This window comes from Triturus cristatus, chromosome 11, assembly GCF_964204655.1.
Source record: "Triturus cristatus chromosome 11, aTriCri1.1, whole genome shotgun sequence".
Lineage (NCBI taxonomy): Eukaryota > Metazoa > Chordata > Amphibia > Caudata > Salamandridae > Triturus > Triturus cristatus.
Window position 1 is genome coordinate 991,951,662 of NC_140594.1, and position 14,598 is coordinate 991,966,259.

Sequence of the window (14,598 nt, forward strand, 5' to 3'; positions counted from 1 at the left end):
GTATCATGTTGAGTTTGAGGGTTTCGGGGAGGAAGCGATGACGAGCTCAGAGTGAATGATGTTGGTCTAGCTTGTGGCAGTGGGCACGGGATCAGCAGAGAGGACGGCACATTAGGGAGAGTTCAGGATACTGATCCTTAGTCGTGGGGTCAACAGAGTTAGCAGAGGGGTGTTGGTGAAGCGGTTGCAGTTGGATCCGCACAAGTTACTCCTGTGAGGCCGAATAGCACTCGTTACAACGCATGCGTTTTGTATGCATGCCATTACAACACAAGTCGTTACAACGGGGGGCGCTGGAGTTTGGAATAGTATAATTTACTATTCCAACTCCAGTGTGTGCAACAGTAGGGAAGGTGTTGGATTGAAAATCCAACAAATCCAACACCTTCTGCCCCCTACAGCAAGTCGTTGTAACGACTTGAGTTGTAATGGCATGCGATGTATTGAATGCGTTGTAAACAATGTTTCCAGTGAGGCCATACATTGTGACATTCTCAGCCACTGGAACATGAGCTGGTGGGTTTTAAATGGCCCACGGCGATGTTAGGAAACTGGACCAACATCAGTATGTGTCTGACATCTGTCCTATGTAGACCATTGAAGACCAAGGACCTGTTCATTTACAGTGCAGGAGAGCCCTTTGCTAGCCATGTAATGAAGACATAATTGCCCCAGAAATATCCGGTGGATAAGCGAAGGTGAAAAGAAGGACCAGGGCCATGACCACCATGCAAGCGCTCCACGATCATTCCACCCACGCTTACGTGAAGAAGACAGAGGTGCTGGAGATGGCCAGACGAAGGAAAAGGCGGAGGTGCAGGAGCAGTCTGCTAACATGTAAACTAAAGAAAAATAAGAGCATTTTCCTCCGGTCCCAACTTTTCCACTATTGGGATTCTTGTGTTGGGTTGAACCAGTTGTGTAACTGATATAGAAAGGGATATAATATCCTAGATCTTGCTATGAAAGCCTCTCTTCCCCACAGGACAGTTTAGAGTATATGGTAAATGAGCATATAAATATTGGCAACATGTCAAATTCCATATCCTGTGGCCACTCTTCTATAGGAGAAGAAGCTCCTTAAGCATGTGTGGATGCCAGGGAGGACAACACTGACTCGCTAGGTGTATCACCTCCTGGTAGACAAAAGGTCACAGTAGGTGTGAGGGACTGTATAGAGCGGCAAAGCTCGTGGTGGGTGTACCGTGCCAACAGGAGCTCAATAAGGAGCGCTCCACGCATTGTAAGCCAAGGGGTGATGTGGAATTACACCGATTAACTAACGGGCGGAGCAAATGCATCAAGTACTTACACAAACTCAGAATGGGGGAGGGTTAATCGGTGTGTAGTCTGCTTGGTATACAGTCAGTAACACAGCAAGGTGAACAGAAAAATGAGGTGAGCAATAGCATGGAGTCTAAAAAATGTATACATAAACACGAATATTACGTTATATTTATCAAATTTACATTTGAAAAATTCTTCTTAATAGTCTTGTCAATATTTAAAATGCTATAATACTTTTTTTTAAAGTTACAGAATTACCAATGGGGACCAGCGTTCATTGGTTGATCGAAGTGGGGGGGGGCATAGAGAGGAATGATGACATTTGACCCCATTGGAATTACGGTCCGGGTGAGGAGGAGGCAGATATTCAGGACTGACTAGTCGTAGCAAGGCTGGTCCTTCAGTATGATCGCGTCATTATCGTGTGAGGGGAACAAACGTAGGATCTTAAATGCATTTTTGTGGTTTGCTTTTTAAAACCATCTCCAGTTTGGAAACAATAAACTGGTTCTCATTTGTGGCTTTCACAGAAAGTCTCACCTAATGTTAGTCATCGTTATGGGAGTTTTGTGATTCCGTCTGGGACCAATAACCCTGGTACTGGCAATTATAAGGTCTGCAAGGTTACAACAGTTGTTATGTTACCGCCTGAGATTTTGGAAGAAACTATGGAGAAGAATGAGGAAATACAGCTGGAACTGGCCCCAGAATTACTGATAGTCCTTTGAATTCTGCGTGCGCTAGAGTGGGACCCCTGGTATCATTGACAGCCTCAGCCCTGTGGCATTCATCATGAGGCTCTGTGTGCATGCTAAAAGCAGCAGCTATAATCTCAAGGCAATGTGGGGTGAACAAGAGAGCTTAATGAGCAGCTGGCCCTCTGCTTGCCATCTAAATTTCAACAAGAGATGTATTTATTTATCAATGATATTCATAACATAGTGTACAAAGCCACAGGCAAAGTGGTTCACATGTAACATGAAACTATATTAGGAACATTCTATGAGCGTATAGTCAACGTTGTTTAAGATTAAGGCATCATGTAGCTCAAGCCAGGTATCCCCTGGGCCTTCAGGACAGGGCTTGGATGGCTGCCCTCCACATTCAGAGATGCTCGCCTGCATGGCGGTGTGGATCTCTATGCCAAAAGGACATCTGCCTGTGCTGAGGATGCTATTATGACAGAGCTGAATTCAAGTGGCTGCCAAGATATTACTTGGCCTTATTCTTTTGCACAGAGAACCCCCAAATCAGGGGTCTGTGCAGAATAACATTTTTCTCTGTGCATCAGGAATATTTTGATTTTCCTTACTGGACCACCATGAGTCACATGGCAGTGCTGGGTAACAAAAATCAATTGTCCAGTCCCCCCATCCTAAATGGGTGGGATCTTCTCCCACTGTGACCCAGCCGCCCAATTGCAGATGGGTCACTAGCTCAAGAGATCTTGCTGGTTGGTTTAGTTGAGGATAATCCAGCAGAATCCCGGTGGCTCCTCCCCTCTTAAAATGATGGAATGAAACCAGAGATTTGCTGAGCAGGACCTACACCAGTTTATGGCAGAGATCCTGCTCCATTAAACTTCAAATTAAGCCCGTAGTCCTTAACGAACATCCTGAGATGTCAAGTCTTTAAAGAAGAAAAGCAGAGAACTATAGAGTCTGACATTTTGTGGTAAGTGATCCCTGAGTCTTGGGGCTTGAAAGAAGAATGCCAGGTTGAGTATTTTAGACTTTTTAGTTTTGGGGATTTCAAGTAGATTTCTAGGATTTAACGGGAGGGATACTCCTGGATACCAGTTTGGAATGTGCAAATCACTACACCACCCGATTGGTCCTAAACACATGTGCAGTCTACATGGCAGACTTCAGTTTGAGGGTTAGCTTGAGTTCGACCTCGGATTCCAATCCACATTATAGTAGAGAAAATACTGTGGCAAAAATTGGCTACCTGCTAAGAAGTTCGGGACATATCAGCAAGCAGGCGTTAAAAAATTATCGCCGCTTTTGCGTCCGTTTTCGGACGAAAAGCGGCGATAATTTTATCACCATTTCTGCAAGGTAACGCTATCGCGTGAACCTTGCCTTATCTCCATTTTCCTTAACGCCAGTCTTTGCATCTCTAATGAGATGCAAAGTGAGCGTTCCTCCCCAGGATAAGGGGAGAAATGTCGCTAAGCGACATTTCTCCTATTATCAAGCCTCACGCAAAGCAGCATAGCGACAGGAAAAGTAGCGCTAACCTCTGTTATCACTACTTTCCTTACGCCTGCTTTGAAACTGACTTAGCCATGATATCCTATGGAAGGTGGATATCATGGCTAAGTTTGTGAGGCCCTATCAGCAAGCTATCGCCAAACTTCGTGGGATTATCGCTGGGTTTCCAGCGATAATCACACGTTTGGCAGTTAGCGCTAGGATTTTAACCGCTTTTGAGATAAGCGTTGCTAATAACACGCTATCTCAGCGATAAAAATCCACGCTAGCCGGCGATAATTATCCTAGCGCTAAGTGCGCTTAGCGATAATTATCGCCGGTTGTTGCTGATATGCCCCTTTGATTTTACATATGTGTAATATTTATACACACAGAAAAGGCTAAAATCTGAATCATTTCCTAAATTATTGTAAACAATTCTATACTATTTTGTGGTAGTGTTCTTCCAAACTAAACTAATATAAAAAATTAGATTTTGGAAAATTAAGACATAGCCCCTCATGTCCTTATTCCAGGTGTCTCTGAAATGGTCGCATCGGACGCAAACACTTTTAATTTGCTTTCCGCGACGAAGAACTGACATTTGTTTCCAGCGGATTACCTAGTATCCCCAGATGTTCCTCCTCTGTGGTCCGTACTTTCCTAGTTTTGAAAGTTCCATCTGTATATTCACGGTACGCAGCTTTCTTGTACTTCGAGCCGATGAACCTGTCTTCTTTATTCGAATAAATGTTGCCTGGGCTTAAAAGAAATCATTAAGATCAAATCAACAAACTGTAAGTTTTAGTAGCACATATTTACTTTTGTATGTATTGTATGTATTTTTTTCTATTTATATTAAACTTTTACAAATATTGCCTTCTAGCTCAACTGAAGCCAGTTCTTCAGCAAAACAATACACAGGAAACGCAAGATAGACAAGCACGAAAATATCACATTGGACAAGAATAATATATGTTGAACGACACTGCATTTTTTTCAACCACAGCATCATCACATACAAATTCACATTGTGAAGAAACATTAGAGTCTGTAAAGAAAAAATCTGAATTGTAAGATTTGGAAAGAACTGGAGACATTCTGCAATTGCAAATGGACACTTTCTGTCAAGTCAGTCATGGGACAATTAGAGCCATATGACTTAATTGTAGCTGCAAGTGCAAATATTTCTCTTTTAGTACTTAAAGCGCAATTTTTGTTATAGAAGTGACACAAAAAGCCCTTTGGCAACGTGGTATACACCTGCAGATAGTCTCTGACACAGTGCCTAGGCGCCATCATATCAATTTTCCTTTGTCTGTTTTAATTGCCATCCATTCTGCTTTTTAGCAATAGTTTGCGGTGCCCCTGTTCTAGAGGTTTGGCATAATAGGACTTCATTCACATTCAACACACCTACTGATGGAAGGTGCTGGAGGATTTAGTAGTTTCCACCACACTCATCATCAGTAAAAACTCACTTAAACATCAACCCAAAAACCAATCACTCAGAGCTTGCCTACATAAAAAAGCAAGACAAACCGCAAACCATTTTCTCCATTGGAATTAATGTCACTGTTGCCTTGCCCCTCAATTTGAGGAGCAATTACTTGATTAGAAAAGATAGGTTATACATATAAAGGATCAACATCTATGGGATTTTGGCATGTCCAGGATATTAGTAAATTCTGGCATCTCAAATCTTCAGATGTCTTGATCATACATAGGGAGTGCTCCTGTATTGGTTATTCATGAGCCATATAAGTACCACCAAATAGTCTGCTTTCGCTCTGATGCTCCCCCAAATGGCTAGGATAGAAATGAGAGGGTTCCCAGTTTCGCAAAGGATTAATTAAAGGTAATTGGGGAGCAGAGCTCTGAAAGTATCCTCAGCTCCACAGGATTCTGTTGTGAAATTATCTTAAGTATTCAAATACAAGGAAACAGGAATTTTATTGAGGAACACAACACGTGTGTGGTTCCATCCCAGCTGGCCAGGCATGACTGTCACCACCTGGAACATTACCACCCCAACACCCCATTTAGAATTGTATGAAAACCTAACCTTACGAAAGCAAACACAAGGCTTTATAACACATCTCATTCCATTCTATAAGAACATATCTATAAATAAAGATAAATAAAATATACATAATAGAATAAAACTACAACACATAAAGAGGAGGCACAGCAACATGCTAATAAAATCAAGAAATAGAAGGAATAAGAAAAACATGGATGAATACATGAACATATCTGAAACAGTCCTGTAAAGAAAACAAAGATTTAACTGACTTTGGGTCAGATGTAGGAAGCCAATTTGCGATCGCAAACACTAAAATTTGCAGGATTTCAGCGTTTGCGATCGCAAATTATCAGTGTGCAATGTAGCACACAAAACCCCCTAGCAAAATAAGGAATCTCGAAATTTGCGATTCCTTATCTTGCGATTGCATTTAAGGAATCGCAAATTCCGATTCCTTAAATGCAATGTAAGAAGCACAAAAGAAAGTGCAATTTGGCCTTAAGGAATCGCAAATTACCACCAACTTCTAGTTGGTGGTAATTTGCGATTTCCTTTAAAAAAGCACATTTTTGCTTTTTTTTAAAGTGCCATATGGCACACATTTATGCCCTTAGGGCATGTACGTGCGCCACATGTGCACACATCTGGAACCTTTGCACCCTTAAAATTGCGCATGCAATTCCCATTCATTCCTATGGGCCTCTTGGCCTATAGGAATGAATGGGAAGGTATTCCTTGATTGCGAATCGCAATTTGCAATTCGCAATTAAGGAATATTTAGGAATCGCAAAAAATATTGCGATTCCTACCTACATGGCATTTTAAGAGTCCTTAATAGTGATTCCCTAAAATTCGCTATTATGAACTCGCAAAACTACTTTTACCTACATCTGGCCCATAGTCTCGCAAATCCTTGGGTGGTCTGCGGTCTCTATGATATACATCTCTGGTAATTCCCCTGCTGTTCTTGACAATGGAATCACCCCCTCCTCTATGGGAGACATTCATAAGACTACCACTTGAGTACAAATCTTCATCATTAATCATTATGAACAAACTGCACCCTTCTTCCTCTTTCCTCTTCCACTCCCCACCTCATTGGTATAAGTTGTTATAAGGCCACCCTCCTGCGATTCCACTGGCCCTGTTGTCATGTACCACCTGGTGCTGATGGATCTGTTTCACTTTGAAGCAACCCTTACATTTTGACAATACTTTCCTCACTGCTTCAGATCTAACTTTCACCCACTCACTTATTCTTATAGCTGCATTCAAGGACCCATTTGTTTGATCGCCATGCTTATCTACAATCCCAGCATCCGTTACCCACTCCTTTAACCATGATGGGACCAATTTGGATCCTGAACACCTATCACACAATAATTCAAAAGGCAACCTTTGTGTACAGTTGTCTTGTACGCCCACACCATGTCATGCACCATCTCATCATTATTGCATCCCACAGCACAAGCCAACTGAAGAATAGTCCCTTTTACCAACCAATTGGCTTGCTCAGCTATGCCATTGGCCTGTAGTTTATACAATGTTGTGTGATGATGTGTGGTCCCAATCAAGGACACAAATTTCAGCATCTCACTTGAAGTGAGTTGCATACGATTGTCCGTTATCAAAATAGAAGGGAACTCCATCTTCCAAAAAGATTTGTTTAAGATTTTGAATAGTATTCATAGAAGTTGTTTCCCTCAAAACGTTTACCTACAACCACTTAAAAAAATATATCCACCACTACTAAGGAATACCTAAATTCACTTCTCAGTTCAATCATAGGACCTATAAACTCCAAACACACACTGTGCTAAGGTTTACCAGGGGTAACGATTTGAACCACAGAAGTCTGTATCCCCACTTTAAGTTTTTTTCCAGCTTCTTTACACAAGTTGCAATTCTGGACCCAAAATGTAATATGGTCATCTAAAGCTGGCCAACAAAGCTGCATTTTCAGTCGTTTCTTAGTTAAACTTTGAGCCATGTGACCCTCATGAGCCAATGAAATAAGTCTAGAGTGTAATCCAGAGGGTGGTATGAACCTTTTACCTCTCATGAACAAATCTTCTCTACAAAGTGTTGCCTCGTCCATAATCTTACTATAAGGCCATAAAGAAGATGAAATGCAACCTTTTCTCATTCTACCCACACCCAGGAGTTGCACTACTTCTCTTAACTTTCATTTGTGCATCCACTCCTGAGCAGTATATGCACCTTCATCACGAACAACCACATCCTACACAGAAGCTAAAGCCCCTCCACTGTCCCTAGATGAATCTGCTGGTCTATCCGTAACTCGCCAATCAACAGATAACCTTGATAAACAATCTGCTTGTACATTTCTCCACCCTTGAACATGCTCTATTTCGTATAAATACTTTGAAAGTCTATTCTCAAGTCTCACCAGCCTTGCAGAGCCTTTACCAGCCCCACAAGGAAGTAACACTTTCAACAAAAGTTTGTGGTCAGATTGTAAAAAAGAAATCTTGTCCCCCACAGGTAAGTCCAAAAATATTCAGTCTCCATGCAGCCGTTAGAGCCTCCCTCTCAATCATAGAATAGTTTATTTCTGAATCCGTGAGTGTTCTTAATGTGAATGCCACAGTTATTTCTATCTTACCATGCGTTTGAGAGAAAACTGCAGCAGTTGCCTGTAGCATTTGCATCCACTGTAAGGATAGATTTTAAATCTGTATCAAAAGGCACAAAAATTCCAGCAGAGCAAATCTATTTTTTATGTCCTCAAAACAACTTTGTTGTGCACTTCCCCAAGAAAAACTATAACTACTCCACAGAAAAGATCTTAATATTTTCATGTTATCTACAAAGTTCTACACAAAGTTTGCGGAGTATTCAATTGGACCCATAGATGAGCACTGTTGATACTTATCAGAAGGAACAGGAGCTAGTTTAATGGCTTGCTCCAGATCTAATTTGGGCTTCACTTTCTAGCCTGAAATTGTATAGCCTAAATATTCAATCTCTTCATCCAAAAACACACACTTACTCTTTTTCAATGTAAGCCCAACTTGCGATATTTTGTGTAATACTTGTCTGAGGTCTAAATTATGTTGATCAACAATCTCTCTGAATACCAAAACATCGTCCTGAAAATACACTACACTTTATATTCCTGAATTTTTTTTTGCTCATCATGCATTGAAAAACGCTTGCCGCCGAGGACAGTCCAAAAAGGCATACGGGTAAACTGATATGTACTTTCCATGGTGCTAAAGGCTGTAAGTGGTTTGGAATCATTGTGAAGTCTGATTTGGTGATAAGCACTCCTCAAATCTAATTTTGAAACATACCTCCCACCCTTTAATAACAGTACCAGTTCATTGATATTAGCTAAATGGAACATGTCCACCACAATATTTTGATTTAATGACCTGAGTCAACACAAAATCTAAGTCGGACATCAGATTTTTTCATAACCAGTACTGGGAAAATCCAATTTAAAGCTCCTCCCGGTTTGATGACCCCTTCCATAAGCATTTTATTCAGCATCTGACTTAAGCCAATTTTGTGTACATACCCTTTTTTAGTTCTCCAAGTTTATCCTTAAACACACCTTGCATTTCTCTTAAAATCTCTTCAATTGACACATCCTCCACTAGCAAAATTTGATTTGGAGCCCTTCTGTTAAACACAATGTACAAATCATACTGATGCATATGACCAAGTATTAGGGGTCAACTCTCGGCCACATATACCTTCCCTTCAATTTGCCATTGCTCAAACACAATTTTGGCAGCCAAATACCCAATGTGCTGAGTTATGGTCCCTGCCCCATACATGATAATTGTTATGGTTGTTTATGCTACATTCATTGTCCGTCATTGATGTTGTCTTGGAATATTACCTACGTAAGAAGGAATGTTGGAACTCTGGGAGTTGAAGATTCCTGGCAAGTGGTGGAGGCTGGACTTGAGGCTGGTAAGGAATTCTTGATAGTACTTCTGAAGATCTACCAATAAATCTTTCTTACAGTGTAAACCTGCTTCATGATATTAATACACTTATCATTGGTAATGACCTGTGCCTGGTTGGGGACAGGCATCATCACCATCAATTGCCCTAATGTATGATTAAGAAACCTGCTTGCAACATTGGAGGTGAGAACTGCTACAGCATTTTACCAGACATATGACAGTACTTGTATAGTTTCTGAGACTTCTTATTGCAGGCTTTGCGTTTTGGTGTGCCCTTTCTAAGAAACAATATGCCACATGTAAAAATGATTGCTGCTCACAATGTATCTTTTAAATTGGGCATGCACTCAATGATTGCCAAAGTGAAACACTTAAAGAATTAGACACACAGCACTGCACCATTCTCTCTGTCATGCCTGTATCTGACTCAACGTGACTGCTGCTTGACATCAGGCATACGTCCATGCACTGACATCACCACATCGGAGGCCATCTTGTATCGGGTTCACTCATCAAAAATGCGGGCTGTAGATTACATTAAAAAACCTCACTGGCGATTTTTTCAAACAACCAAAACAAGAATAAAAGAAATTAAGGACACGACACTAATCTAATAAACTGTCATGGTAGTTAAATTCTCCTTGATTGAACTGTGAAAAAATGATCTTGCTTTATGCACAACTAAAACAATGGAATACTGAATGATAAATATCAAACAGTAGCTACTTACATATTTAAGTTGAATTACAGCATGGCAGCAAGAGGTATGTCACAACCACCTGACTTTTCTCTTGGAATAAGGAGATCCAATTCTACTTTGGAAATGATAGGAAAAACTTTTTGATTCCTACCTAGTAGCAATAAGAGAAATACAATTTCTGCGACCAGAAAGCAAGCCATTCTTTTACATATTTTGGGAATTAAGGGGCACATGCATCAACCATTTTTGTGAGCGCAAACGGTGCGATTCGCAAAAATCGGCCGTTTGCGCCCGCAAAAAGGGCATTTGCGATGCATGAAGGGTCAAGGCACTCGCAATTTGAGAATTCGCAATTAATTGCGAGTTCTCAAATTGCGATTGCATTTAAGGATTCGCAAATTGAGATTCCTTAAATGCAATGCATTAAATTAGCGATTTCGCTGATAGGGGGCGCAAATTACCATGAAGTTGACCTTCATGGTAATTTGCAAAAACTTTAAAAAATGCACGAAAGTGCATTTTTCAAAGCGGTGGGTTACACACACACATGACGTGTGTGCGCAACATTTGTACACAGATCAAATTCAGGGGTTCAACAGGGTGTCGTTTTGACACCCTTGCACCCTTGAAATTGCATTCTCAATTTGCGATTCTCTAATTGAGAATCGCAAATTGAGAACGTCCTCTCATTCATTCCTATGGGCCTCTAGGCCCATAGGAATGAATGGGGAGGTATTCCTTAATTGCGACTCGCAATTTGCGACTCGCAATTAAGAAATATTTAGGAAATCGCTATTTTGTAAGCGATTTCTACATGCATAGGCTTTTGCGATTCCTTATTAGCGAATCCTTATTTTTCGCTAATAAGGAATCGCAAATGGCATTTTTGATGCATGTGCTAGTATAAGTTGTACCATCTACAAATGTTTAGATGAAATACCACTTGGCAAATGGTGAAGGAGAACCAGCTGATGTATATGAGATGGAAGTTAAAATGTTGGAGCATTATTTTGGAACCTGGATAAATATGATGCTAAAATGCCACAAATTCTTTACCAGAACTCAAGTATCATCTGAGAATGTCTGCAATTATACTGCATGCCTTAAAACTCTAGCACACACCTGTGACTTTGGTGAACTTGCTGACTCTTTAATTGGAGATCAGTTAGTGAGATGCACCAATAGTGGACTGGTGCAACAAAAACTCTTGTCTAGAAATCAGTCACTAAAGGATACCATAGCAAACGCTGAAAGTATGGAGAACACGTTGTGATGGGTCAAAGAGATGAGAGAACATCAAGGAAAGAACGAACTACAAGATAGTGTCCATACTGTCACACGGATTGTTCTTGACTCCAAAACTGATTTAACTGTACACAGAGTGAATACAAGTGGAGCTAGGAGAAAGACTATTCACAGGAGCTTAGCAGTAATTGCCAGAGATATGGAGCTCAAGGCACATGTCCAACAGCCCGATATGTTTTGCAAAACAATTCAACTTGATGAAAATGTGGTCTCAAGGGGCACTATGCCCAGGTGTTTAGATCTGAGAAAGTCAGAAGTATAGAGCATGTTTACTGAGCGTGAGAGATCTTATATTTACTATGAAAGGGGACAAAACTATGTTTGGCAATGGAACTCTGTGTACGCCTGAATGTGAAATACAAATAGGGGGGAAAAGATAAGGATGTCACCATGCTCAGGATCCCATTACACCATGGTGGGTGATGAGATCTGGGCAGAAAAATATGTTTGTATGTAAACCTACCAGATTTAAATGCTGTGAGCTAAGGAGGTGCTAAGATTGATGAACTGGGATATGTTGTTATAAAAATTTCTTTTCAGGAAAGAGAGACTATCGAAAAAGTGTATATAGCCAAGAGATAAGACAATGTTTTGGGGTGACATTACCAGAGAGATACGAGTATTACACAAAATCCCAATACTTAGGAGCAGGTAATGTTGACTGACAATAAGGGAGAGTGTGAATGTTTTTATGAAGAGTTTCCTGAAGGGTTAAAGATCTCTTGGGATTACTCAAGAATTTCTCAAAGGGGGAGTGAGACTTTGTGTTCATAAGTTATGTAGAGTTCCGAATTGGATGCTTTAACCACTCCAGAAGGAGATAAATGTGCTACTAGATCTAGGGGTTATTGAATGGAATGAATGTTTGGAGTGGCTGGGGACATGTAGCATAGACAACAATAGATGGTGGGAAATATATAAGGATGTGCATTGACCGACCTGACTTAAATAAATGCAATTTGTAGATCATCAACCCTTACCCAATATTTCAATGAATTTACCAATGCTTATTGGTGCCAAGATTTTTAGTGTAATAGACTCATTATCAGCCTATTACCAGGTACTGCTCCACAAGGATTCAAGACATTTCAGATATTTCGTGACATCTCTGGAAGCTTACAGTTTCATTAGGATCCTATTTGGTCTGGTGACTGTGACAGCTTGCTTCCAGGAGGTCTTCAAAATGGTTCTGGAAGGGATTCCATGCATCTTCATGCTCCAGAATAATATTTTGGTCTTTCGCACAGATAGTATAGAATATGAGAAGACCTTAAGACAGGTTCTGGGAAGGCTATCGAACAGTGGTTTGATAGTAAAGAAAGAAAAGGGTAGATTTGGAGTCACATCTGTAACATATTTTGGTCACATACTATCTGGCAAGGGCATTAAGCTGAAATTCGAAGTGGCTTTCAGTATAACAAAGGCCCTATCACCTAAGGAGAAAGAATAAGTTAGATCTTTTTTAGGCTTAAGAGAATATTATTCAAATTTTAATAATAATTTTGCGAGTGTGGTGGCACCTATAAGAGCCTTGTTAAAAAAGCGTATCCTTTCCAATGATAGAAGAATTGTGAAACTGCTTTCAGGTCAGTCAAAGCTGAAATAGAGAGAAGTTCAACCGTAGAACATTTTATTGTGAAGAAAAGAGCCATTATAACTACAGATGCTACTTTGAAGGGATTAGGAGATCTGGTGAGCCAAGTGGTGCATGGAGAAGAGAGAGTAGTAGCTTTCGCATTACATGCTCTTAAGAAAATGGAAAAGCATTACTCTGTACTAGAAAGAGGAGCCCTGACGTGTTTGGTTGATTCACCATTTTAAGTTCTATTTGTGGGGTCTTCCCTTCATTATGATGACAGACCACTGTCCCTTGGTCAAATTTTATTGTGCAAGGGTAGTGAATGACTCACCTTAAAGAGGTGGACTGAAGAGTTGGAAGAATTTAATATTCAGGAACAGTATTTGTGGGTCTTATGAACAAGGCAGAGGATTGCCTGTCCTGGATGCCTGTGGAAGGTGTAGGTAGATCTAATTCAGTAGACAACTATAGTATCAACTTGGTGAGAGAAGATGTCATTATAAAAGAAGAAAGGGGAGAGTATAGGGGGGAAGGTGAGATATTTCCAGTTATCAAAGAGTGTGTTGTGAGAGGTTAGCCTAATTTCAAGGATGTAGAGCAATCACTAAGATCCTTTCGGAATGTGAGTGATGAGGTGACATTTTGTAATGGAGAATATTTGAGAGTTGAAAGAATAGTTCTCCCCGAAGAGGTGAGGATGAATGTAATCAACCTGGCACATATTGGGCATCTTCGGAGCAATCTTACCAAGGCTACGTGACAGAAAGATATTGGTGGTAGAGCCCCAAGTAGAAGAGGTAGTCAAAGGCTGCTTGTTGTGTGCTACTAATGATACATCATGTATTAGCACTTGTGCTCCTTTATCATCAGTGGAGACTTGGATGAAATTAAGTTTTGACATCATGGGACCATTTGAGTTGCTGCCACCTGGAGAGAGATATGTTCGCTTGTTGATGGATAACCCCAGAAAATGTTTTTTAACCAGTTGTATGAGTGAGGTGAACACAAGGGTTGGGTTAGAATTTCTTAGAGATTAAGGGCCATATGTATCAATGTTAGGTTTTGCGATTCTCAAATAGTGAATTTTTGAGAATCGCTATTTGAGAATCGCAAAACACTATGTATGTAGGATTTGCAATAAATTTTGCAAATCCTACATATTCCCTAATTGCGAATCGCGAATTGCGATTCGCAATCAAGTAATACCTCCCCATTCATTCCTAGGGGAATGAATTGGAAGACATTCTCAATTTGCGATTCCCAATTAGAGAATCGCAAATTGAGAATGCAATTTCAAGTGTGCCAGGGTGTCAAAAGTATACCCTGTTGCACCCCTTAAATGAGCATGGGTGCACATGTGGCGCACATACATGCCCTAAGGGCATGTGTGTGCGCCACATGCCACTTTAAAAAATGCAAAAATGTGCATTTTTTAAAGTAATTGCAAATTACCACCAACCTGTAGTTGGTGGTAATTTGCGATTCCTTATGCCATATTCGCACAACTTGGGTGCTTCATACATTCCATTTAAGGAATCGCAATTTGCTATTCCTTAAATGCATTT

General features: G+C 40.5%; 1 protein-coding gene across 3 annotated transcripts in view; it reads right to left on the reverse strand.

The window, feature by feature from the left end:
• LOC146785799 (ceruloplasmin-like) overlaps positions 1–14,598 on the reverse strand; it is a 436,448-nt gene that overhangs the window by 48,330 nt on the left and 373,520 nt on the right. For all 3 annotated transcript variants that reach the window (XM_085635075.1, XM_085635076.1, XM_085635074.1), the window contains one exon: positions 4,105–4,244. In XM_085635075.1, the coding sequence (XP_085491201.1) occupies positions 4,105–4,244 (140 nt within the window). The remainder of the gene's footprint in view (positions 1–4,104; positions 4,245–14,598) is intronic.